Below are 25,429 nucleotides of genomic sequence, written 5' to 3'. Positions count from 1 at the left end.
AAGGTATATTGAAAGGCAATTGCAGAAAAAAGGCAAAACTATAACTCATACAAGTATAAAGGAAAAGTATAAAGACTTTTATGTAATGAGAGAGAAGAAGAAGAAGTTATACCAGTTAAAAGGAAAAGTCAAAAGCACAAATTTTTATGTAGAAGAGGAATTGCATTGCAAATGAAGTCAAAAACATTTTCCGCAAGAAGAGGGAGGTCAAACAAAAACTCTGGACCAGAGTTTGCATACCTACCTATTACCTTCAGTTTACATGATGCAAAATATCTCAAAGCCCAATTCTAGCCCTACTAGAATCAGATTTGTGAGGCTGTACACATCCCCTGCATATTTCCATTAAAGTACAATTTTTTCTACAATATATATCACTTTGAGGGAATCTAAATTCTTTCACTTTCACTTGCTTAGTCAACAAATATCAAAGAGCTACAACATATCAAGCACAAGTAATTGTAAAATAAAACACCTAAGTATATGTTGCTTACAAGTCCCAGTTAAATGTGCGTGTCTTTGAGTTCATTTAATGGGGGTTCCCCTTGTGTGCCTTAAGTCAACTGCCCCTACTTTGCATTTCCATATCAGTTTTCAGTTCTTCCACCTTTACAGGAACGTTGAGTGTAATTTGTCTTTTTTGAATGTGTTTTCCTACCTTGGAAAACATCCAAAATCTGAGTGAATTCTATTAGGCAGCTTATTTGAGGAGCATTTTGTCCAAATGGAGAAAGAACACATGATTTCAGGATACCCTGGCTACTCTTAATTTTTTTTTACATTTAATAGAACATTTTTTAAAGCATTTTAGGTTCAGAGCAAAATCTAAAGTTCTTGTATCCCCCCACTGAATCCCTACATGCATAGCCTCCCCCGTTACCAGTATCTGCCACCACGGTGGTATGAGTCAATGAAGCTACATTGACACATTCTTGTCCCCTAATGTCCATAATTTACACTAGAGTTCACACTTGGTATTATACATTCCATGGATTTTGACAAGTGTACAATGACATGAATCCATCTTTATAGTATCATACAGAAATACTTTCTGTGCCCTAAAAAATCCTGTCTTCTGCTTTTTTATTTCTTCTCCTTCCCATCCTCAAGCCCTTGAAACCACTGATCTTTTTACTATCTCCATGATTTTGCCTTTAAGATATCTCCAGGTATGTTTTTTGCTTGGTAGTTTATTTCTTTTTAGCACAAATGGCATTCCTTGTCTGAATATTGCACATTTTGTTTATCCATTAATGTACTAAAAGGTATCTTGGTTACTTCCAAGTTTCAGCATTTATGAATGAAGCTGCTATAAACATTTGTGGGTGGGATTTTATATGAACTTGATCTTTCCACTCCTTTGGGTAAATACCAAGGAGAGTGATTGCTGGGTTGTATTTAAAAGTGTCTTTAATTTTTATAAGAAACTACCCTGGCAGCTTTTAATGCAATTTTATTTTATCTTATTTATTTTATTTTATTTTTCTATTCTTTTGAATTTACTGGGGTAACATTGGTTAATAGAATTAAATAGGTTTCTGATGTACAATTCTATCATCGTCATCTGTATGTTGTATCGTGTGTTCACCACCTAAAGTCAAGTCTCCTTCCATCACCATTATCCCCGCCTTTACCTTTCCTACATCCCCCCATCCCCCTTTCCCTCTGGTAGTCGCCATACTATAAACTCTGTTTTTTCTTGTTTTTTGTTTTTTTGGGGGGTTTTTTTTGCTTAATCCCTTCACCTTACTTACCCAGCCCTCCAGCCCCCTCACTTCTGACAGTTGTCAGTCTGTTCTCTATATCTATGAGTCTGTTTCTATTTTTTGTTAGTTTATTTTTTTATTAGATTCCACATATAAGTGAAATCCTATCATATTTGTCTTTCTCTGCCTGGCTTATTTCACATAGCATAATACCCTCCAGGACCATCCATGCTGTCACAAAAGGTAAGTTTTGTCTTTTATGGCTGAGTAGTATTCCATTGCATAAATGTACCACAGCTTTTTTACCCACTCGTATATGATGAGCATTTGGGATGCTTCCAAATCTTGGCTATGTTCACTGCAGTATAAATAATACTGTAGAGAACATAGGGGTGCACATATGCTTTCAAATCAGTGTTTTGGGCTTCTTCAAATATAGTCCCAGAAGTGGATTCATTGGGTCATAAGGCAGTTTCATTTTTAATTTTTTGAGAAATCCATACTGTTTTCCACAGTGGCTGCACCAGTCTGCATTCCCACCAACAGTGCACGAGGTTTCCCTTTTCTCCACATCCTCTCCAACACTTATTTGTTGATTTATGATGGTAGCCATTCTGGCAGGTGTGAGGTGATACCTTATTATGGTTTTAATTTGCATCTCTCTGATGATTAGTGATGTTCGGCATCTTTTCGTGTCTATTTACCATCTGTATGTCCTCTTCGGAGAAGTATGTTCAGGTTCTTTGCCCATTTTTAAGTGGATTGTTTGATTTTTTGGTGTTGAGTTTTATAAGTTCTTTATAAATTTTGGATATTAACCCCTTATTAGAGAACATATACACCATTGGTGAATATGTTCTCTCATTCAATGGGTTTTCTTTTAATTTTGCTGATGGTTTCCTTTGCTGTACAAAAACTTTTTAGTTTGATGTAGTCCCATATGTTTATTTTTTCTTTTGTTTCCCTTGCCCAAGGAGATATATCAAAATATATATATAATACACATACTTATATATAATATAATATAATATAATATAAATAAAATATATGTATATACGGCTACCAGAATTGTCTGAGATTTTACTGCCTATGTTTTCTCCTAGGATTTTTATGGTTTCGAGTCTAACATTTAAGTCTATAATCCATTTTGAGTTTATTTTTGTGTGTGGTATAAGAAGGTGGTCTAGTTTCAGTCACATAGCACATGTATAGATAGCTATATATATGTTCAATTATCTCAGTCTCATTTATTGAATTGACTATCTTTATTCTATTGTATGTTTTGGCCTCCTTTGTCAAATGTTAATTGACCATAAAGACATGGGTTTATTTCTGGTCTCTCTATTCTGTTCCATTGATCTATGTGTCTGTTTTATGCCAGTACCATGCATTTTAATTGCTATGGCCTTGTAGTATAGTTTGATATCAGATAGCATGATTCTCCAACTTCGTTCTTTTTCTCAAGATTTCTATGGTTATTTGGGTCTTTTGTGGTTCCTATAAATTATTGGAAATATTTGTTCTAGTTCTGTGAAATACACCATTGGTATTTTTGGATAGAAATACATGAATCTATAGATTGCTTTGAGTAATATAATATTTAATGACATTAATTCTGTTGTATCCATACCATAGTATATGCCTCCACTTATTTGTATATTCATTTTCTCTCTTCAAGGTCTTATACTTTTCTGAGTACAAGTGTTTTACATCTGTGGTTAAATTCATTCCTGAAAAATATTTTTTAAGCAATTGTAAATGGATTGTTTCTTAGTTTCCCTTTTTCATAGGCCATTTTTGGTGTAATAGAAATGCAACTGATTTCTGATATTTATTTTGTATGCTGCTATTTTACAACAGAAATTTATTTAATCTGATAGCTATATTTTTTTTTTTATTTTAATCATTGTTCAAGTACAGTTTTCTGTCCTTGACTCCCATCCCAGCCACCCACCCATCCCTCCCACTTTCCTCCCATTTCTACCCACCCTAGTTTTTGTCCATGTGTCCTTTATATTTGTTCCTGTACTATTTGTTTTTTGATGGGGTCTTTAGGGTTTTCTATTTACAGTAAAAGTCATCAGCACATAATGACAGTTCTACTTCTTCCTTTCCCATCTGGATGCCTTTCATTTCTTCTTACCTGTGGCTAGGATTTCCAGTACTATGCTGAATAAGAGAGGTAAAAGCAGACATCCCTGTCTTGTTCCTGATCTTAAGGGACATGCTTTTAGTTTTTGCTCATTGAGTATGTTGCTTGCAGTGGCTGTGTCATATATAGCCTCTATTACTTTAAGGTATGTTTCTTCTATTCCCACTTTGCTGAGAGTTTTTATCATAAATGGGTGCTGGACTTCATAAAGTACATTTTCTGCGTCTAATTGATATGATCATGTGGTTTTTACCTTCACTTTGTTTATGTAGTGTATCACAATTATGGATTTGTGGATATTGTACCAACTTTGCTACCCAGAAGTAAATCTCACTTCATCATGGTGTATGATATTTTTAATGTGTTGTTAATATTTTGTTGAGATTTTAGCATCTATGTTCATCAAGGACATTGGCCTACAATTTTCTTTATTATAGTATCCGTATCTGTTTTTTGGAATTAGGATATGCTGGCCTCATAAAAGTGAGCTTTAAGAGTCTTTCTCTCCTCTTGAATTTTTTGGAATAGTTTGAGAAGGATAGATTATTATTTCTTCTTTGAATGTTTGGTAAAATTCTCCTGTTAGTCATTTGGCCCAGGAATTTTGTTTGTTTTGAAGTTTTTTGATTAATGCTTCATTTCAGTAATTGTAATCTGTCTATTCAAATTTTCTGCTTCTTCCTAATTTAGTTTTAGAAGATTATATGTTCCTAGGAATTTGTCCATTTCCTTTCCAGATTGTCCCCAGTTTGTTTGGCATATATTTGTTTGTAGTATTTTCTTACAGTCCTTTCTATTTCTTTGGTGTCAGTTGTTACTTCTCCTTTTTCATTTCTGATTTTATTTATGTGAGTCCTCTCTTTTTCTTGTGAGTCCTAGTTTAAAGGTTTCTCAATCTTGTTTATCTTTTCAAAGAACAAGTTCTTGGTTTTGTTGACTTTTTTGTATTTTTTTAGACTCTATTTTGTTTATTTCTTCTCTGACATTTTTTATGTCCTTTCTTCTACTAACTTGGGCTTTGTTTCATTGTTCTCTTTTCTAGTTCCTTTAAATATAAAGTTAGATTGTTTATTTGATATTTTTCTTGTTTCTTGAGGTAGGTCTGTAATACTATGAATTTCCTTTTCAGGACCACCTTCACCATGTTCCATAGATCTTTGTGTTGTTGTGTTCTTATTTTCATTTGCTTCAAACATATCTTTTGATTTCTTTCTTGATATTGTTGTTAACCCATTCATTGTTTAATAACATTATTTAGACTTCCATATCTTTGTATGTTTTCAGTTTTTTTTATTATTATTGATTTCTAGTTTCATGCCATTGTGGTCAGAGAAGATGCTTGATGTGATTTCAATCATTTTAAATTTATTGAGACTTATTTTGTGTCATAACATTGGTCTATCCATGTGCACTTGAAAACAGTTTTATATTCTGCTTTGGTGTGAAATGATCTGAATATATCAATTAAATCCATCTGATCTAGTATATCATTTAAGATTGTTGTTTCCTATTGATTTTCTGTCTGCAAGATCTATCCATTCATGTCAATGAGATGTTAAATTCCCCTACTATGACTGTATTACTGTTGATCTGTCCCTTTATGTCCATCAAGAATTTTTATAGATTTAGGTGTTCGCTGTGTTGAGTGCATAAATTGTTGCAAGTGTTATATCCTCTTGTTGGATTGTTCCCGTTATCATTATGCCATGTCCTTCTTTTGTCTCTTACTATAGCCTTTGTATTAAAGGTTTGTCTGATATAAATATTGCTTCTCCAGCTTTTTCTTCCTTTCCATTTGCATTAAATGTCTTTTTCTATTCCTTTACTTACAGTCTTGTGCATATCTTTTGTTCCAAGATCAGTCTCATGTAGAGAGCCTACATGTGGCATCTTTTTTAATTCCATTCAGCTAACCCTATGGTCGTTTTGATTAAATTATTGAAACCATTTCCATTTAAAGTGATTATTGGTAGGTAGGTATTTTTTGCCATTTTATTCTTTTAACTATGTTCCTTTGTATTGTTTTCTTTTTTCTTCTTCTTAAAGAATGCCCTTTAACTTTCTTGTAATACTGGTTTGGTGGTAACAAATTCCTTTAGCTTTTGCTTGTCTGGGAAACTCTTAATTTCTTCTTCAATTTTAATTGTAACCATGCTGAGTAGTCTTGGTTGTAGATTCTTGCTTTTCATCACTCAGAATTTTTCTTACCAGTTCTCTGTGGCCTAAAATGGTTCTGTTGAGAAATCAACTGGCAGCCTTATGGGAGCTCCCTTGTAAGTAACTGTCTTTCTCTTTCTTTTAGAATTCTGTCTTTATCTTTTGACCTTTTAATTATGATGTGTCTTGATGTAGGCCTCTGTTGGTTTGTCTTGTTTGGGACTCTCTGCACTTGCAAGATTTGTGTGTCATTTTCCTTCACCAGGTTAGGGAGGTTCTCACTCACCATTTCTTGATCCTTTGTTCTTCTCCTTATGGAACCCTATGATGTGGATGTTGGTACACTTTATGTTGTCCCCAGAGTCCTTTAGACTATCCTCATTTGTTAAAATTACCTTTCCTTTTTGCTGTTCTGATTGGCTGTGTTCTGCTACCATGTCTTCCAAATTGCTGGTTCAGTCCTCTGCTTCATCCACCCTATTGTTTATTCCTTCTAGTGCAGTCATCATTTCAGATAATGTATTCTTCACTGACTGGTTCTTTTAGGTGGTTCCTATGTCTTTTATTATGAAGCTGTAGTTCTTACTAAGTTCCTTGTAGTTCCCACTAAGTTCCTTGAGCATCCTTTCTTTTGAAGTGTCTATCTGGTAAACTTTGCCTCCATTTCATTCAGCTCTTTTTTCTGGAGATTCCTCTGGTTCTGTTGTGTGGGGTGTGTTTCTTTATCTCTCCATTTTGGCTGCCTCTTTGTGTTTATTTCCATATATTAGGTAGATCTACTATGATTCCCAGTCTTGGTAGGGTAGCCTTATGTAGGAGGTGTTTTGTGGGACCCAGTGGTGCAATCTCCTTGATCATCTGTGTTGGGTACTCCAGGAATTTCCCTTGTGTGACTATAAGGATCAACCCCAACCACACAGTGTGAGCTGCTGTGCAGGTGCTGACCACGTGGAGCAGAATTTGCCTCAGCTGGGTCTGGTGTTTACTGAGACCTTCCTTTGGCTATGCTGCTTGTGAAGCTAATTTGATTCTGCTCTGATGGTGTCTGAAGCTGGCCACTGGATGTGTTTGTTCTGGGTCCTCTTGGAAGGGACTCTTGTGAAGGCCAGTGTCAGACACTGCCTGTGACTGGCACTGGACAACCTGTTTGGAGCTACAAAGTGGTTCACAGTTTGTAGCTGTCTACTGGGCTTGAGGTGTCCCAGCAAAGATCAAGCTGCACACCAAGGATAGGTTTTACTAGCAACTGCCCTAGGGGCAGATCAGCAAAACTTTCAAGGAACCCTAAGATTTGCTTCTGCCTACCTCTGTCTGCTGGCTGCCTGTTAGGCTCAGTCATTGAAGAGCCTCTGGCAGTACTCTAGTTGCATGAGGTGTACTCTTAGTGAGTCACCAGGTAGGAGTGAGCAGTGTTCACCAGATCTATACAGGTTCAAACTTGATGCCAGTGCTGTGTTTGAGGTTACTAGGCAAATATCCCAAGGTATACTAAGTTTAGCTGCCACCCACTGGGTGCTCGTATACCACTATTGTTGTGCACGGTCTCCAGGAGTAATCAGGGTGAGGCTAGCAGAGTTTATCAGGCTGAAACAGACCAAAATTTGGCCATGAGGCAGGAGGGCTCTGTACCAGTCAAGCGAGTGAGGGGAAAATGGCCCTCATCCTAGAGCCACACAGCTCAGTCTATCCCAGCTTCTGCCAGAAGCCTGAGCTCAGCAGCTTGGGGCCACTTGGTTGGGAGGGTGGGGATACTGGATCTCCTTTGAGGGGGAGTGCTGGTCAGGCTTGGGGAAAGGAGGGAGGAATGGCCCCTGTCTGAGATCCACACAACTCAGCCACTGACATCCTTGAGTCTGCCAGGATCTCTTTACCCCTGCCTAGGCAGCTGACTCCTCAGCAGGGTGTGAACTCTGCAGTGTGGGGTGACAGGGAGTTCAGGGGGTGGAACTATTGCATTCCCCCAGGCTGATAGTTTAAGGAAGAGATTGCTCCACCCAAGAAATATGGCATGTGTGGTGCAGCAATGTGACTCAGGGTAGAGGTCTCAGTGGCTGTGCCCCCAGGACTCTCCCCAGAGCCACAAACCCTGGTCTGTCCTCACACGACTCTAGTCTACCCTGCCTTTCCTCCACTGGAGCCCATGATGAGTGGCTGCAAATGAGATTTTGTGCTCTGGCCCTTTAGGAGGGTACCTGTGTCTCTAGCAGATTTCCTGTCTCTCCCTGGCAGACAGAATCCCCACTGATTTTCACAGCCAGATGTTATGTGGGTGCACCTGTTCCCAGCTTCAGTGCTCTGGATTGGGGAGCCTGGTGTAGGGCTGAAACCCCATGCTACTTAGCAGGAATCTTTGCAGCTAAGCTATCCCTCCAGAGTCTCTGCTACCACCCGTGGGAGTGGGGCCAGCCCTTTTTGTATCTCCACCCTTCCTACCAGTCTCAGTGTGGTGGCTTCTATAAATCCTTGGTTATAAAACCTCGCTTCAGCTAGTCTTTAGTTGGTTATTCAAATTGATTGCTCTATATTTTAGTTGTAATTCCAGTTTGGTCCTGGGAGGAAGGAAATGTAACTTCCACCTACTCTTCTGCCATCTTGGATCCTCCTGGCAGTTTTTTAATATCAGCTTTATCAAGAAACAGTAAACTATATCCGTTCAGAGTATAACACTCAGTGATTACACCATGAGTCCACCACTACGGTCAACCTGCAGAACTTTCCCATCACCTTTAAAAGTTTATCAGGTCCCTTTGCAGTCCATCCTTCACTCAGTTTATTTACTCTTCATCACCATGGATTAGTTTGCTTTTAAAAAAATTATATAAATAGGGTCATGTAGTATCTCCTCTTGTTTATGGTTTTTTTCACTTGCATAATGCTTTTTAAATTCATCCATGTTTTGATGTATCAGTAATTCCTTCCTTTTTGTTTGTATGGATATACTAATTTATTTATCCATTCATCTGTTGATGGACTTTCGAATTACTTCCAGTTTCGGACTACTGTGAATAAAGCTGTTATGAATACTTCTGGACAAGCCACTGTGTGGACATGGGTGTTCATTTCTCTTGGGTAAATACCTAATGGAGGAACAGTTGGGTTGTATGGTAGATCTACGTTTAATTTTCAAGTAACTGTTAAGCAGTTTTCCAAGGTGGTTTTACCAGTTTACACTCCCATTAGAAATGTATAAGAGTTCCAGCTGCCCCCTGTCCTTGCCAACACTCAGTATCCATAATTTAGCCATTCTGATGGGTTTCTAGTGGTACCTCATTGTGGCTTTAATTTGCATCTCCCTGATGACTGATGACGTTGGGCATCTTCCATGTGCCTCTTGGCCATTCCTGGTCTGGGCAGTGGCTGTCAGGTGTTTTGCCCATTTGGAACTGGATTGTTTGCCTCATTGAGTTGTAAAAGATCTTTCTACGAGTATATTCTAAATAAATCTTTTGTAAGGTGGGGGTGTTGTAAATACTTTCTCCTGGTCTGTGGCTCACTATTTAAGAGATATTTGAGCCACTGAATGATATTGTAGGGGAGGAACAAATACAACTTTTACCTCCACCCTCCTGGGTTTTCTGGCTGAGGCCCTGCAAATTAGACTGACAAAAGTCAGATTAACAAGAGTAAAACGGTTTTACCCCTATTATATACTATTAACATGTGCCTGGGTGCATACACACAGCAGAACTCAGTGACGAGTAACTCAAAGGGATGGTTAGTGGCATTCTGACAAAGAACAATACATTTGTAGAGAAGTGACAAAGCAAAGGAAAAGGGGCTTCGGAATGGAAGATGAGGGCTGTCTGTTATGTAGACTCCTCTGGTGCTCCAGCACTGTCTCAACAGGGACGTCCTGTCCGTCTGGTAGAGGGGGTAAGAGCAGAGCGGTTTTTTTGTACGTCTATTTCTTCTCAGTTGCCTTCAACTCAAACTGACCCTCCTGTCAAAGTAGCATATTTTGGAGTGGCTTTTTCTGGTTTTCTGTAATGTCATATCAGATTGTATAGGTCTTTAAAGTCAAACAATAAGCACTCTTTGAGCATTTACCTTGTGTAACTGTCCTATATTGTAAATACTATTTTTATCTCTAATTTACTGAAAAAGAAATGTATTTTGGCAGCATTTAGTAGTAATTTTTTGAGCCATACTGTTAATGTCTTTACAAATACAAAGTATCTCCCTAAGCAAAATTATTGTTAACGCAATATATATATATTTTACTGAGAACATAATATACTGATATAAAGATGTAGATGGACCCAGAGATGTACATATACTTTTTTTCTAGGCAATATGTAAGCTATAAGGAATGAGACAAAGTTCAGGTTCTAAGAGAAAAATTTAGAAAAGACATGGATACATATACCATAGAAATTGTCCAAAGAAGAGAGGTCTAGGGGGAGAATAGGGAAAGAAATGGTTAATCATAAGAGGGTATCTGAAAACATTTCTTAGAAATCCAGTCTAAGTTATATCCTGTCAGGTAGATTGTGTTTAAATATTACACAGGTAGATGTATTACTTTCCTGTGGCTGCTGTAACAAATTACTACCAACTTGATGTTTTACTACAACAAAAATCTATTCCTTCACAGCTCTGAAGGGCCGAATCCAGAATTGGCATCACTCGGTCAACATCAAGGTATCAGTAGGACCACATTTCCTCCTGAGGTTCTAGGGGAGAATTTGTTCCTTGTCTTTCCCAGCCTCTGGTGGCTGCCGATATTCCTTGGCATAAGGCCACCTCACTCCCGTCTTCGTGGCCAGCATCTTTAAATCTCTCTCTGCTCCATCCTCACATGTCTTTCTCCTCTGTGTGCTTAATCTCCCTCTTGTAAGTATCCCCGTGAGTAAATTTAGGGCCCATCTGGATAGTTCAAAACTATCTCCCTATCTCAAGATCTGTAGTCATATCTGCAAGGCTATAATGATATATATGTTGCCATTCACAGGTTCTGGGGACTAGGATGTGGTAGCTTTGGGGAAGTCATTTCTGAGCCTGCCACAGTGGGGATCGTGGAGAAGATCATATCAAACAAGGAAATAACTTGAATAAAAGCATGGGAAACAGAAATATGCTGAATGCATTGAGAAAATAGCAAGCAGTCCTAAACTATTAAATCACCGTATTTGAGGGAACGGATGGCATGGTGGGAGTGAAGGCTGGAAATAAATTAAGGGGCCTTAAATACCAGGTTGAAATTTGAATTACCTTCCATAGATTAAGGAGAGCCACTGAAGATTTTAGAGCAAGATAGGAGCATCCCCTGATTTGTGTTTCAAGTACATACTCTGAAGCACTGCACATGATGGATTAGAGCCAGTGTGCCACTGACGTCATTCAAAATGAGGATTGCTTTCCTTCATGTGTTTACAAAGTGCTTTTGAACGTATTACCAGCCTTATACCATTTTAGGTACTAGAGACATAGCACTGAACAAGATAAGTCCTTGTTTTCTGAGTTTTTCACTTTAGTGAGAGAGACATAATTAACAGGTAAAAATAAATAATATGAAATAGTAGTGAGTGTCATAAGAATAATTAAGTGGAGAAGAATGTGAAAACTCATGATGGTACTAGGGAGAAGGGAGTTGGGTGGCCAGAAAAAGCCACTCTGGGGACCTCTATGGCGGTGAAATTGGGAGGTGTAACTGGTCAAGCTCATGTGCAGAAAAGCAACAGACTGACACTGGGTAGACACATAGATGAAGCACAGCCCTGGTGAGGTTCAGCTTCTGGTTTCAGTTACCCTTGAACCTGGCTTTGACGCTTTCTCGTGGTTGCGTGAACTATCCAGTAGATTCCTCTTTTTCTTGTAAACTGTTATCAGATTGAGTTTTTGTCTCTGTGCAACTAAGAGATCTGATTAATATTGCTGTGGAGCTTCAAAGGCATGTATACAAATGTCTGTTTCTCACCCTCAAAGCTAGGAGAGAGTATAACAGTTTCTTTTCAGTCAGGTTGGTGAGCTGTCAGATTTCTAGCAGACTTTCAAACTGGTAATGTATCAATAAATTACCTTGCAAAGGGGAAGAGGCACAAAGTTGTTTTTTTAATAGATCTGTATTTAAGCAAACAGACTTTAGGAAGTCGTATCAGTGCTGAGGAATGAAAGGAGAGAGAGAGAAAAATCTCTCTGTATAAAGTTTGATTATGTGTATATACATATACTCACACACACGCGCACACACACATATATATGAGATACATGATGAACCTGAAATATTACCTACCAATTAAAAATGAAAATTTTATGGCTAAGAAAATATATGTGTCTTACATTATATATTAATATAAAATTGCATAGAAGTAAGTCAAAAGTTATCATGTTTGGTTAATTTAGATTGAACTAGATGACTATAATATTGAACATCTGTGTCATCTTTCTTGTGGTAATTAGTACTTGTGTTACAACAGGGCATTCCCTGTCCACATCAAACTGTAGAACAAAGGGAACAGAGCAGGCACCGTGTAATTAAATGCACAGTAGATACACACGACCTGCAATTGCAAAACTCTGGGAAGAACAAATGCCCCAACAACAGGAGAATGAAGGAGCAAGTGCAGTACATGGTCAATCTGAAATACTACCTACCAATTAACAGTGAAAATTTTATGACTAAGAAAATTCATAAAGTATTTATGATACTTTTAAGAGAACAGACAAAATATTTAAAAATAAGTGATTACAACTATAAATACTTAATTCTTAGAACTAAAAGATAATAGATGTTTTGTCTACACCAGCAGCCAGGCGCCACATTAAAGTGGTACCCATGACATGGGTGCTCACTTTCTGCTCCGGCCTCACTCCTGATTACTACCGTCACCTCACTAACCATTAGCTGTGTTATTTCTGTTTCTGGACTTTTCTTGCATTCTGTCTTTCTTATACTTGACTCATGGCTCCTTCTTCCTGGATATGGACAGCCTTGATTTCCCCAACTTCAACCTGCCATTTGAGAAGACTTCATACACCTGTTCTATTTTACCTGAATGCATCAGGTTTTACAGGCAGAGCCCTCAAAATATACATAAGGTAAACTCTAGTGTGCTCAGGTCATAAAGAATAGGTAATATTTTTTCTTCATTCCAAGCTTCCTCGTTCCAGCACCATTGCAGTGAACAGTTAAAGACTTGGTAACAACAAGGTTTCCTCACATCTGCCAAGATTGGCATCTAGTGCTGATTTTACAGAACTGCGAGTTTCAGCCCACCTCCCCCCCACACACACACACCAAAAATGCTTGTTGTTTCACTGGCACTTTGTATTTATAACATGGCAGAACTGTATGTATATGCCAGGTATTAGTCTGAGAACAGAATCCACTTCATGGAATTATCTAGTCCATAAATTATACAGGCCTTGTGGATATTCTATCATATAGCTGGGGCTTGTAATTAATTCCCCACAGGATTCCAGGTTTAATTTCCTAATATTGGATTTACTCTGGAAAGTAATTCTTAGGCTGTGTTTGCACCTACTGGTAGATCTTGATGTCTTTGACATTGTGGGGTGTCTTACACATTTTTACCACTGTATTAGCTTCCTTAGGCTTCCAGGCTTCCTTAACAAAGCATCTCAGACTAAGTGGCTTAAACAACAGAAATTTTTTAACTCACTGCTTTGGAGGCTAGACGTCCAAGATCAACGTGTTGGGCAGAGTTGGCTCTTTCTGAGGAATGTAAAGAAGACTCTGTTCTTTGCCTCTCCACTTGCTTCTGGTGGTTTGCTGGCAATCTTTGGTGTCACGTGACTTGTAGAAGCATCACCTCGCTCCCCACCTTCACCTTCATGGGGCACTGTCCCTGTGTGCCAGTCAGTCTCCAAATCTCCCCTTTCTGGAAGGACATCAGTCACACTGGGTTAGGGTCTACCCTAATGACCTCAGTTTATAACAACTGCAATGAACCTATGTCCAAATGAGTCACGTACTAATATACTGGTGTTAAGACATTAATATATGAATTTTGCAGGAGATACAATTTAATCCACCACAACTACCAATCTCATGATAACTCCAGACTTCATTTCTGCCATGTTGGTGTCAGGGTTAGTCATGAAATTGCTTTGGCCAATAAAATGTGAGTAGAAGTAATGTGTGTACCTCTGAGCAGAATGTAAGAATTTTATTCCCTCTGCTATCAAACTGGCAGTACTGCAGATAGAGGCTATTTCATCAACCTGTGTCTCAGAGTGACAGTGACATGGAACAGAGCAGCAGCTGACCTTCGTGTATGTGTACATGAAAAAGAAATAAATCTTTATGGTCTTAAGCCACCACAACCTTGGGGTCCTTTGTTACTGAAACATGAATTAACTTAAACTAACTGACACTCTAAGTACCTAACTGAAGCTAAGGAACACCATAAGCTCACTCCTAATGCATGGGTTTTTCGTTCATTTATTAGATACTTGTTGAAAATGCTATGTGGCAGGCATAGTACTATGATGGCACTGTAATAGTTAATTTTATGTGTCAAATTAGCTAGGCCACAACACCCAGAAATTTGTTCAAACACCAGTTATATGTCTCTGTGAAGGTATTTTTCAGAGGAAATTAACATTTAAATCAGCAGACTTTAAGTAAAGCAGATTACCTTCCATAATGTGGTGGGCCTGATCCAATCAGTTGAAGGCCTTAAGACACAAAACACTGAGGTCTGCTCCTCCACCCCCCAGGAAGAAGGAATTCTACCTGCAGTTACCCTTCAGACTCAAGCTGCAGCCTCAACTCCTCCTTGAGTCCCCAACCTGCAAGACTGTTCGGCAGACTTTGAACTTGCCAATCCCCACAAATTGCATAAACCAATTTCTTAGTATTGGTTTTCTAGAGACACAGAACCCATAGGTTTGTCCAGAAGATATCCAGCCATGTAATATGAAAAATAGAGACATTTATTGAAGGAGATACAAGATACAAGAAGCATTGTATATAGGACAGTAATGTCTCAGTCCCCTCCGAAGTAGGCACTTTGGGACCTCACACAGTTCTCCCAATCACCATCAGCTGCCCCAGCATATTTTCCTGAATCTCATCAATGGTCTGAAATCACTTCCTTTCAAAGGTGATTTTAGTTTTGGGAAAAGCCAGAAGTTGCAGGATGCCAAATCTTGGCTGTGGAGGGCTGAGTCACCTGGGTGATTTGATGTTTTGCCAAAAAAACTGCACAAGACGTGATGCATGTGTGTGCATGTTGTTGTGATGAAGCTGCCAATCACCAGTTGCTCACAGCTGTGGCCTTCTGCAATCATCCAAATAGTTTCCACAGAAGAATGTTCAAGCTTAATGCCAAATTTGATGCAGACTCATTGCTCTACTCACTCAGTCATTTTGAATGTGATGGCCACACAGTACACATGCTCACTCAACAGCAAATACCACTCCCATTGAGTAGTACAGTGAAGTTGTCATTGTTCACACATGCACATTCCAGTCCACTCTCCTTGGCTGCCAGGTTACATCGATGTTGCACAAACTGTTCTCGTTATATTATCAGTGGTTGAACTTTTTCCAGACAGACCTGTTGATTCTGTTTCTCTAGAGAAATCTGATTAATACATACCCCCATCAGTGAACAATCTAGCAATAGTTCTCATAGAACTTACAGTCTAAAGAAGGATACAGACAAGCAGAAAAGTTACAGTGTTATGTAGTAGATCCTGAGAAGTACTCCATTTAATAGTAGGAGTGCCTAACCTTGACTTGGGGTGTCAGAGAAGACTTTCTGGAGGAAAGAAGTCTAATTTGGGAACTGAAGGTGGCAGGTGGAATAGGAGTTGTTGGCTAAGTACAGGGATGGGGTAGTGGGGGCCAGGGATTAGACTGAGTATAGAGCATATGTTCTCCACAGGGATATTATTGCCCCAAAGGGAGAGAAAATTGGTGCCTGACAGGTGAAATAAATATTAGCTATTACAATGTTGTGACCATGCAGAGTTCAACTCTATGTGACAAAATTGTATTCCTTAATACTCAGTGAGGAAGTAGGGGAGATGGTTAGAACAAACATCTAAATTGTCTCCTTGGGTGGGGAGCACTGATGAAAAAGATGTGGAGAAACATTGGCATGGAAAGAGCAGTTTGGGTATATGAGTGATCACATGTGGAACTATGGAAGTGAGAGAGAACAGGGAATATTTGAACTATGGCAATAGTTGAGGCACAGAGTTGGGAAGGGGTGGACGTAGGGAGAGTAGCGAGAGGAGGCTGTTCTCGCCACACATTCTAAAGAAAATTAACTCTGAGAAGGCGTTTGCCCTCAATTATCTAAATAGTTGAAGTAAAATTAGACTTTATGTCAAAATTATCTGCTGCAGACAGTGCTTACTTTTTAATACATGAATCTGTACTTTGTGTTTATAGTCACGTACTGAGTGAATCATTAAGTTTTAAACATTTTTTAGAGATGGCAAAGGACAGTTGTTAAACTGTCTTTTTCTATCTATCATTCTGGGACATTTTAGTTTTATAATTATAGTCTCTAGAATAGCATCATGTTCCAGTGAGTACTTAATCATAATGCTGTTCTGGAAGGCACATTAACCTCTGGAGAATTTGCATGTGATTTACTTCAGTGGAGCTTCAAAGATTAAAAACATGAGAGTAAAAAGGTATTTTTCTTGGCTTCATTATTGGGAATAGAATGAGAACAATGATCTATTTAATAACCATTATCATTATCTTCCCCACAAATTGAATTAAAATTACTTTAATATTCTATTAGGGTAATCTTTACAAATACACTGCCAATCATATTTTTTATTTCCAGCAGCTTGTTAACATGAACTCAAAGCTAATTCAATCCTTTTGCGAGATAATATAAACTTAATTCTAGAATCTAAAAATCTAAAAAATTGTATGCTTTACTATAATTTTGACCTTGAGTGTGTTTCTGTGATGTTCCCTAGCCTGCTTAATGTTAAGTAGAACTTATCTAATGTTGGATACAATTTTTTAAGAAGCAGTATTCTAATAAATATTTTTAAAAGGTCTTGTTATGAATAGTCCTGAGTATTGTTCTCGAATCAGACTGCCTGGGTTCAAATCCTGAGCTGTATCCAGTTGGGTTTAAATGTAACTAGCTTTTGGGCAGATGTGTAAAGTTATGTGATCTTTTCTTCTCTGTACCTCATTTTCTCATATGTGGAGTTGTGAATACTATGTGAGTTAATTATGTAAAAACACATAGAACTGTGCCTGGTACATGCCTAGTACTCAATTATATTAGCTATTATTATTGTTACTATTACTGTCATTATTTGAAACCCCTTATTAAGTGGTTTTAAAAGCATTTGTTGAGTGCTTCCTGTATACTATAGGAGAAACTGTTAGTACATCTTACATAAAATGACATTCAGACTCAAGATATTTTTAAAACTTTTTAATGATTATTATTCTCTTCGGTACATTTCAGGTCTTTAAATTGATTTTTTTAAACAAGGATGATATTTTGGTTCTTATGTGAGAAGATAAACATCTAAAATTTATAAGAAAAAGCATTCCTTGGCACAGTAGGTAGGAGATGAATTCCTCTTCAGAATTTTTTATTGAAGCCTAGCATCTACATTTACAGTGCTGTTTTTTTTTTTTTCCAGGTCAACAATAGGGTGAAGAGTTACCCATGATTTTCTGGCATTTTTGAACTTTGATTAAAGAAATTTAAACACTCTTTTAATATTTATGCCTTTCAGAGAATGTCTTTGAAATTTAAAAATGCCAAACGAATAGAAGGCCTTGACAGTAATGTGTGGTGAGTACCTGAGAACCAGCAGTAGTCACGTGGCGAGTTTTTGTCCTGCACATTGTTCTATCCAGACTGGGGAATTTTTAGCCTTGTCTGTGGTCTATCAACAAATCACTTTATTTTAATTCATTCATTAAATGGAAATGGAAGGAAGTTAATGATCCATCCTCTGATTTGTTCATTGAGCAAATGTGCCGAGCCCTGTGCTAGTCACGGGAAATAGGCAGAGGAAAGACAAGTTTGGCTGATGCCGTCATGGAACTTACTTTCGAATCTCTTCCTATTAGCTCCCGTCTCTAACAGTCCATTAGAGAACATACCAGGGCTGGTGTGACTGAGAAAAAAATCTATGATTAAAATTTGGGTGTCACAGAATTGAGATTTGTATGAAGCATTATTTGTTCATCTCTCATTTCATTAAGTGAAGTCATTTTGTAGATGGTAAAATATTTTTGATAAATCATGTTTTTTAATCTGTTGGACTACAGCAGGCCTTATTTTTCAGCTTTATAATTAAATTATGAAGTATAAAAAGGTAGTGTTGTAATTATAGTGCTTATTAATATTAGTATTTTTTTATCTTAGGATTGAATTTACCAAGTTGGCCGCAGACCCCTCTGTTGTGAATCTTGGCCAAGGCCTTCCAGACATCTCCCCACCTGAGTATGTGAAGGAAGAATTATCAAAGGTTGCAGCTATGGATAGCCTGAATCAGTATACACGGGGCTTTGTAAGTACAGGAGGGCCGTGTGGGGCATGAGCTTGTACTTGATGTTGTATTATGTGTGAACATACTTCTATCACCTTTGTGCAATTGGCTTCCTGGGACCAATCTGATAACCAAGGAACATTACCTGTTCCCTTGGCCCCTAGGATGAGCCACCGTCCTCCACTTCTAGCCCCTGCACAGTCCTGTTTTGGCCCTTCCTTTATACTGTTGTTGGAGAATGACAGTGGGGGAGGGAGATGTCTTCCTGAGACACAGGTTTCTTTCCCACTAACACTTGTGCAGCTTTATCACTGCCTCTTAATTATCCTTTATTTCCAACTAGTTACTTTCTTCTACTCTACCTCAGCCCAGCTCCCATTCTTCTGTGATTAAATGTTCAGGATATCCACAGATTTCCTAGATTCTTAAAAAAAAATTACTAAGTGAATTGAGCAAGGTTGTAGGATACAAGGCCAATATACAATAATCCAAAAACCAATTGTATTTCTTTTTTTTTAAGATTTTATTTATTTATTTTTAGAGGGGAAGGGAGTAAGAAAGAGAGGGAGAGAAACATTAATGTGTGGTTGCCTCTCGCATGCCCCCTACTGGGGACCTGGCCCACAACCCAGGCATGTGCCCTGACTGGGAACTGGACCAGTGACCCCTTGCTTCACAGGCCAGCACGCAGTCCACTGAGCCACACCAGCCAGGACTCAATTGTATTTCTATATACTAAAAATAAATGGTTAAACTATAAAAATTTTTTAAATACCATTTGCAATAACATCCAAAACCATGAAATATTTGGAATTGAACTTTTAAAATAAATGTAAAATCTGTGCACTGAAAATTGCAATACATTCCTGAAAGAAATTAAATAATACCTAAATAAATGGAGTGATGTATGATGTTCATGGGATAAAAGACTAAATATTGTTAAAATGACAATTCTCCCTCATTGATTCATAGCAGAGTTTGTCAATTTATGGCTTGTGGCTAAATCTGATGCACTCCTGATTTTTTTTTTAAATAAAGTTTTATTAGAACATAACTGTGCCCATTCATTTGCATGTTTTCCAGTTTTTGTAAATATATGACTGTATGTGTATGAGGAGGGACCCCCTAAAAAACCATAATTATTTTCTTGAGACTGGGCTCCTTGTAGTACAGGCTTCCCCCACTAGGTGAGTGTGCTAGAAACCCACCTGTATCAGTGTACCTGCTGCTGTTGTGAGAGGCTGCATTCAGCTTCAGTGAATATTTTTTGAGACTTAACTTATTTGCCTGTTTCATGATGGGTGATTATTTTTTAGCACATCTGCCCACACTGTGCTGAGTGTTCGGCAGCAGTGTTTGACCAAAAATGGCATGACCCCTCTTCCCCACCTTCCCTATTCACCAGATCTTGCCCCAAGCAACTTTTTTTTTGTTTCCCTGGGTGAAAAAAGTCCTCAAAGGGAAAGGTTTTGCTGTTGTGGAAGAGGTAAAACAAAAAAATAGCGGAAGCACAAGAAGACATCAAAATTGAAGAGTTCAGTAATTATTTTCAGGAGTGGGGAAAAAGCCTTTTTTAAATATATTTTATTGATTATGCTATTACAGTTGTCCCATTTCCCCCCTTCACTCCCATCCACCCTGTACACCCTCTCCCACCCACTCCCCCTCCCTTTAGTTCATGTCCATGTGACATGCTTATAAGTTCTTCGGCTTCTACATTTCTCATACTATTCTTACCCTCCCCCTGTCTATTTCCTACCTAAAATCTATGCTACTTATTCTCTGTATCTTTTCCCCCTCTCTCCTCCTCCCACTCCCTTGTTGCTAACCTTCCATGTGATCTCCATTTCTGTGGTTCTGTTCCTGTTCTAGTTGTTTGCTTAGTTTCTTTTGGTTTTGCTTTAGGTGTGGTTGTTAATAATTGTTAATTGTGAGTTTGCTGTCCTTTTACTATACATGTTTTTTTTTAATCTTCTTTTCTTAGATAAGTCCCTTTAACATTTCATAAAATAAGGGCTTGGTGATGATGAACTCCTTTAACTTGACCTTATCTGAGAAGCACTTTATCTGCCCTTCCATTCTAAATGAAAGCTTTGCTGGATAGAGTAATCTGGGATATAGGTCCTTGTCTTTCATGACTTGGAATACTTCTTTCCAGCCCCTTCTTGCCTGTAAGGTCTCTTTTGAGAAATCGGCTGACAGTCTGATGGGAACTCCTTTGTAGGTTACTGTCTCCTTATCTCTTGCTGCTTCTAGGATTCTCTCCTTCATTTTTACCTTGGCTAATGTAATTATGGTGTGCCTTGGTGTGTTTCTTCTTGGGTCCCACTTCTTTGGGACTCTCTGAGCTTCCTGGACTTCCTGGAAGTCTATTTCCTTTGCCAGAATGGGGAAGTTTTCCTTTATTATTTGTTCAAGTACGTTTTCAATCTGTTGCTCTATCTCTTCCCCTTCTGGTACCCCTATAATTCGGATGTTGGAACATTTAAAGATGTCCTGGAGGTTCCTAAGCTTCTCCTCATTTTTTTAATTCTTATTTCTCCATTCTTTCCTGTTTGGTGGTTTCTTTCTTCCTTCTGGTCCAGTTTTGAGTCCAGTTTCTTTCCCTTCACTATTGGTTCTCTATGCATTTTCCTTCATTTCTTTTATGGTAATCTGCATTTGTTCATCTAATTTGTGACCAAAATCAACCAATTCTGTGAGCTTCCTGATTACCAGTGTTTTGAACTGTGCATCTGATAGGTTAGCTATCTCTTGGTCACTCAAAAGGATGAGTTCTGGGGCACTGATTTGTTCTTCTGTTTGAGCCCTTTTTTTTGGGGGGGGGGGGGGGGTCCGGTCGCTCCTGTTAGGGTGAGGGGCAGAGCCTTAGGTGTTCACCAGGGCTGGGCACCCCAGTCGCTAGATTGTGACGTTGTATGTGAGGGCAGGGGTGGGAAGGAACAATGGTGGTAGCTCCATTCAGTCCCTTCCCTGGGATCCTTGGTTGGGTGCTCTGCCCTGCTCCACACTCACCGCCTCACTGGGTCTGCCAGCTGCCGCTTGCATACTCAGGGTTCGCCTGCTGCGATCTTGCACTCCCCAGATGCCTTACACGCTCCGGTTGCCTTCTGCGCCCAATTCTGCCTGTACTCCGCCCAGCAACCCGCGCCCAGCTGCTTGTCTCCACCCCTCCTACTGGTCTGGATAAACGGGTCTATTTCAAGTTCTTGGCTGTCCAAATTTCATTCAGATAAATTTTCTGTCAGCTCTGGGTGTTATTCTGCCTCTAAATTGTTGTTCCAATCTTGGTTGTGCGTGGAGGTACGGTGTGTCCACCTATGCCTCCATCTTGCCGGAAGTCCCGGAAAAAGTCTCGATAGGTGTATTGCATCAAATGGAAAGTAGTTTGAACATGACTGAAATTTAAACATGTAACAATAAATATACAATTTTTTATAAATAAATTCCCTTTTTTGGGAAGTCCCCCCTCATATATTGGTATAAGCACTGGCAATGGTATTTAACTAATACCAGGCTGAGGACATTACACCTCAGGGACAGGGAAGGAAGTGAGGTTGAGGAGAAATCATAATTTTTCTACATGTCTTTGCCTAGTGTAATTACTATATAAAGCATGAATTAGTTTTGTAATTAAGAATATTTCCAATCACAGACCCTTATCATTCTGAGAAAAGGTGGTTAGTGTTCATTAGAATTGCCTTCAAGTCTCCCTTTGCTAGAATTTGTTAGGCCTGGTATTAAAAGGAAACTTTGGATTTCTGGGAATAGAGACAAACTTCTGTTGCTCTTTCCACAATTTCTGTGTATTTTTTGAGCTTGAATTTATGTGGTCTTTTTCTCTCACTATTGTTTTTCAGTTTATTGCCTATGTTCTATTACCTCTTCTATTATTAATTATTCCCAGGTTCTCTAATATTATGATATCTTCTAATTTCAAAATATGAAAAAAAATGTACTATAGCTTTATGTTTATTTTTAACTCAGTGAAGGTCTGGCACATACTAGTCAATAATTTCAAAGGAATAAAAAGGTGACAAATAAGTGCATCTTTCACCCCAGAAATGCCTGGTTTTCTTCATTTGAACTGGGGTGGACAACATACAAGGAACCTCAGGCCCTTTTCCCTCACAAACCCGGGGTGTATCCAACTAGCCTCCCTCTGCCAAACCACATTTGCTCCTCCAGAGCACAGGAACTTTCCAAACAAAAGCACATTACCTGCACTTGGATGCTTAAATTGACATGTGACTGAAAATCAGGGTGGTTCCCCAAAAGCAAAACAGGAAAGTAAATGCTGGATAGAAAAAAATAAATATTGACTTTAATACCTAAAATCACAAGGAGGGGAAAAGGGAGGGAAAAGAAAGAGAAGGAGAGAAGGGAACAGAAGAAAACAGAAGAGAAGACTGAGGAAGGGCTAATCAAGAAGTCAGGCCTCCCCACACCTCAGACTTCGTGCATACACAGTCCCCTCGGTCCTCGTGTTCAAGTGTTCTCCTGGGTGACTACTGCTCTCTGGGCTGTCGATAGGAATAGTGTTCCACTTCTCCCTTGCATCTGCTGTTAGCACATCGACACTAATGTGCATTGCTCTGGTGAATTTCTTTTTTCCCTCTTAGTCCATGGGTTTGAATAACCCTCTCTCCTGCAACCTGGAACAACAGAATCAAATGATACATAGTTAATACAGGTTTTTGGCTCAGTTTATCTGGGAAAAATATCTAGCTCCATTCAATATGACTTAATTACTGTCAAAAAGTCAATGTGCTCTGATTACTATCAAAATGTACTATCAAAAATATTTTTGATGTTGAAGTCAATTTTTATTCAAAACAAATAATTTGATATTTAGTATTCTAAAATCAGTCACTTCATAGGAAGTTTTCAGTCATTGACAAGTCTTCATAGTCATTCGTGTAGGAACCTTTGAATGTAGGAAAAAAATTTTAATTAACTGCCAATTAAAAGTACATATCTTCTTTGGGTATTCATAAAACCTGCATTTTAAAAATTCTTGCACATTTAGAACTAAATTATTTTAAAGAAGTAGGTTCCATAACTCAAGTTTTTTTCTTCTGTTTTATTCAACAGGGTCATCCATCACTTGTGAAAGCTCTGTCTTGCTTGTATGAAAAGCTTTATGAAAATCAGATCGATCCGAGTAAAGAAATCCTTGTGACAGTAGGAGCCTATGGGTCTCTTTTCAATGCCATTCAAGGGTTAATCGATGAGGGGGATGAAGTAAGTGTATTAACACGATCATTTACCTGTTTTCATCATTATCATTTGTCCTGCCTTTGAATCTTTTACTTATTTTATGCTCTCTTATTTTTAATTATTTTTGAAGTATAATGCATATGCATCAAAGTTCACAAATCTTAAATGTACAATAAATGTTTACATGTGTGTGTATTTATTCCCATGTGACCACAAACGAGATGAAGATACACATTTCCTCGCCCCTTTGCCCTTTCTTTGTCTATGTTCCCCCAGAGGTACTCACTCTTCTGTCTGCTATCACCTGCTCTTTAACTTGATATAACAGAGTCATAGGGTGTGTATTCCTGAATATGGATTTTATTTTGTCTGTGAGATTCATCCATTTTGTTGTGCATACTTTATTTTTTATTCCTACAGCTTATTTAGATAAGAGCAGGTGGAAGGGGCCAGCAATGATGAGGAAAATTAACCTTAGTTTTCACTGCTAAAACCACCTTTAATCTGAACTCAATCAACAAGTATTTGGTCACTGTCCTTTTGAGCCTAGTATCATTAGCAGGATAGTGTGAGGAATGTATAATAGGAAGGGTGAGTGCTTTCTGCTGTTTAGTCTCTCGATGTAAGATCCACTTTGGCACCCAGCTCAGCCAGCTCTGCCCCTACTTTTCCATTATCATTTCAATACCCTGGCTTCAGGATTTTCTGACTTATTCAAAATCCTGGCTTCAGGATTTTCTTTCACTTATTCAAAAAGTATTAAGGATCTCCTCTATGCTAGGCACTATGGGAAAGGAGATTTTTAAAAGGCAGTTTATACGTGGAAGGAACTCTGTGTCAAGTAAAGGAGACAGACCTGTAAACAGATTAAGAGGAAAGCAGCGTGACTGTCAGTAGCCGTGCGCTGAGTTGTAGTGGTAACAAAGGGAAGCGATCCGCTCTGCCACGTAGATCTGCCAGGCTCCAGAGAGGCGTTGCTTAAGCCAGGCCTGAAGGATGAATGCTCACCATGATCTATATTGTTAACTCCTGTCTTTGAATTCTCGTAGCACTTTATGTGTACTTTTTTCATTAAAAAAACATCACTATTACTTTGAGTTATATTGTTTTATATCTCGTTGCCTGTATTATGCCAGACAATAAGCTAAAGAGAACATGTTAAGAAAGTACAGTCATAATTTTATATAAAAATATCCTTTACTCCTATAAAAGAGTTGAAATGTCACCTCAGACCTTGACGTCATTAATCCTTTGTTACTTCTGCTTCTCTGTGCCCTGTTGGAGTGCCGAGGCTCAGCCCTCTGCCTCCTTTTCTCTAGTCCTTTCTTCCCCGATCACTTTATCTAATATTTTGAAACCGCACACAAAGTTACCCTCCAGCATGTTGACCTGTTTTACTGTCTTTATAACATTGAATACTATCTGAAATTATTCAATTTACTTCCTCATTTTCTTGAGTATTATAAGTCTCTCTCAGTAGAATGTGAGTTCCAGAACTGGTTTGTTGCTGTACTGCCAGCACCTAAAATAGTGAGTGTTCAGGAACTATTTTTCACAAAGGGAGGGGATTACTTCCATTGTAACAATGAAGAAATTATAGGGAAGTGTGTAAGTACCTTTTCTCAGTTCTACCTCCCTGCCTCCCAATGTAGTTTCCTTTCCTTTGAGCTCTCCTTCCATATCAGGCACTCTGTTTCTCACCAGGGTTGCAAAGATAGGTCATCTTAGTTTCTGAGAA

At 38.5% G+C, this 25,429-nt stretch overlaps 1 protein-coding gene across 4 annotated transcripts in view; it reads left to right on the top strand.

Annotated features, from left to right (window-relative positions):
• The window catches only part of KYAT3 (kynurenine aminotransferase 3), a 77,849-nt gene that overhangs the window by 27,728 nt on the left and 24,692 nt on the right, over positions 1–25,429 (top strand). For 3 of the 4 annotated variants that reach the window (XM_028512219.2, XM_036026383.1, XM_036026382.1), the window contains exons 3-5: positions 17,710–17,768; positions 18,348–18,492; positions 23,566–23,715. In XM_028512219.2, the coding sequence (XP_028368020.1) occupies positions 17,710–17,768; positions 18,348–18,492; positions 23,566–23,715 (354 nt within the window). Of the gene's footprint in view, positions 1–10,501; positions 10,849–17,709; positions 17,769–18,347; positions 18,493–23,565; positions 23,716–25,429 lie in introns of those variants that run through there. The other variant, XM_036026384.1, reaches the window with a different exon arrangement.

Source organism: Phyllostomus discolor, chromosome 5, assembly GCF_004126475.2.
Source record: "Phyllostomus discolor isolate MPI-MPIP mPhyDis1 chromosome 5, mPhyDis1.pri.v3, whole genome shotgun sequence".
In the NCBI taxonomy this organism is placed as follows: domain Eukaryota; kingdom Metazoa; phylum Chordata; class Mammalia; order Chiroptera; family Phyllostomidae; genus Phyllostomus; species Phyllostomus discolor.
This window is presented reverse-complemented; position numbering and strand designations above follow the sequence as displayed.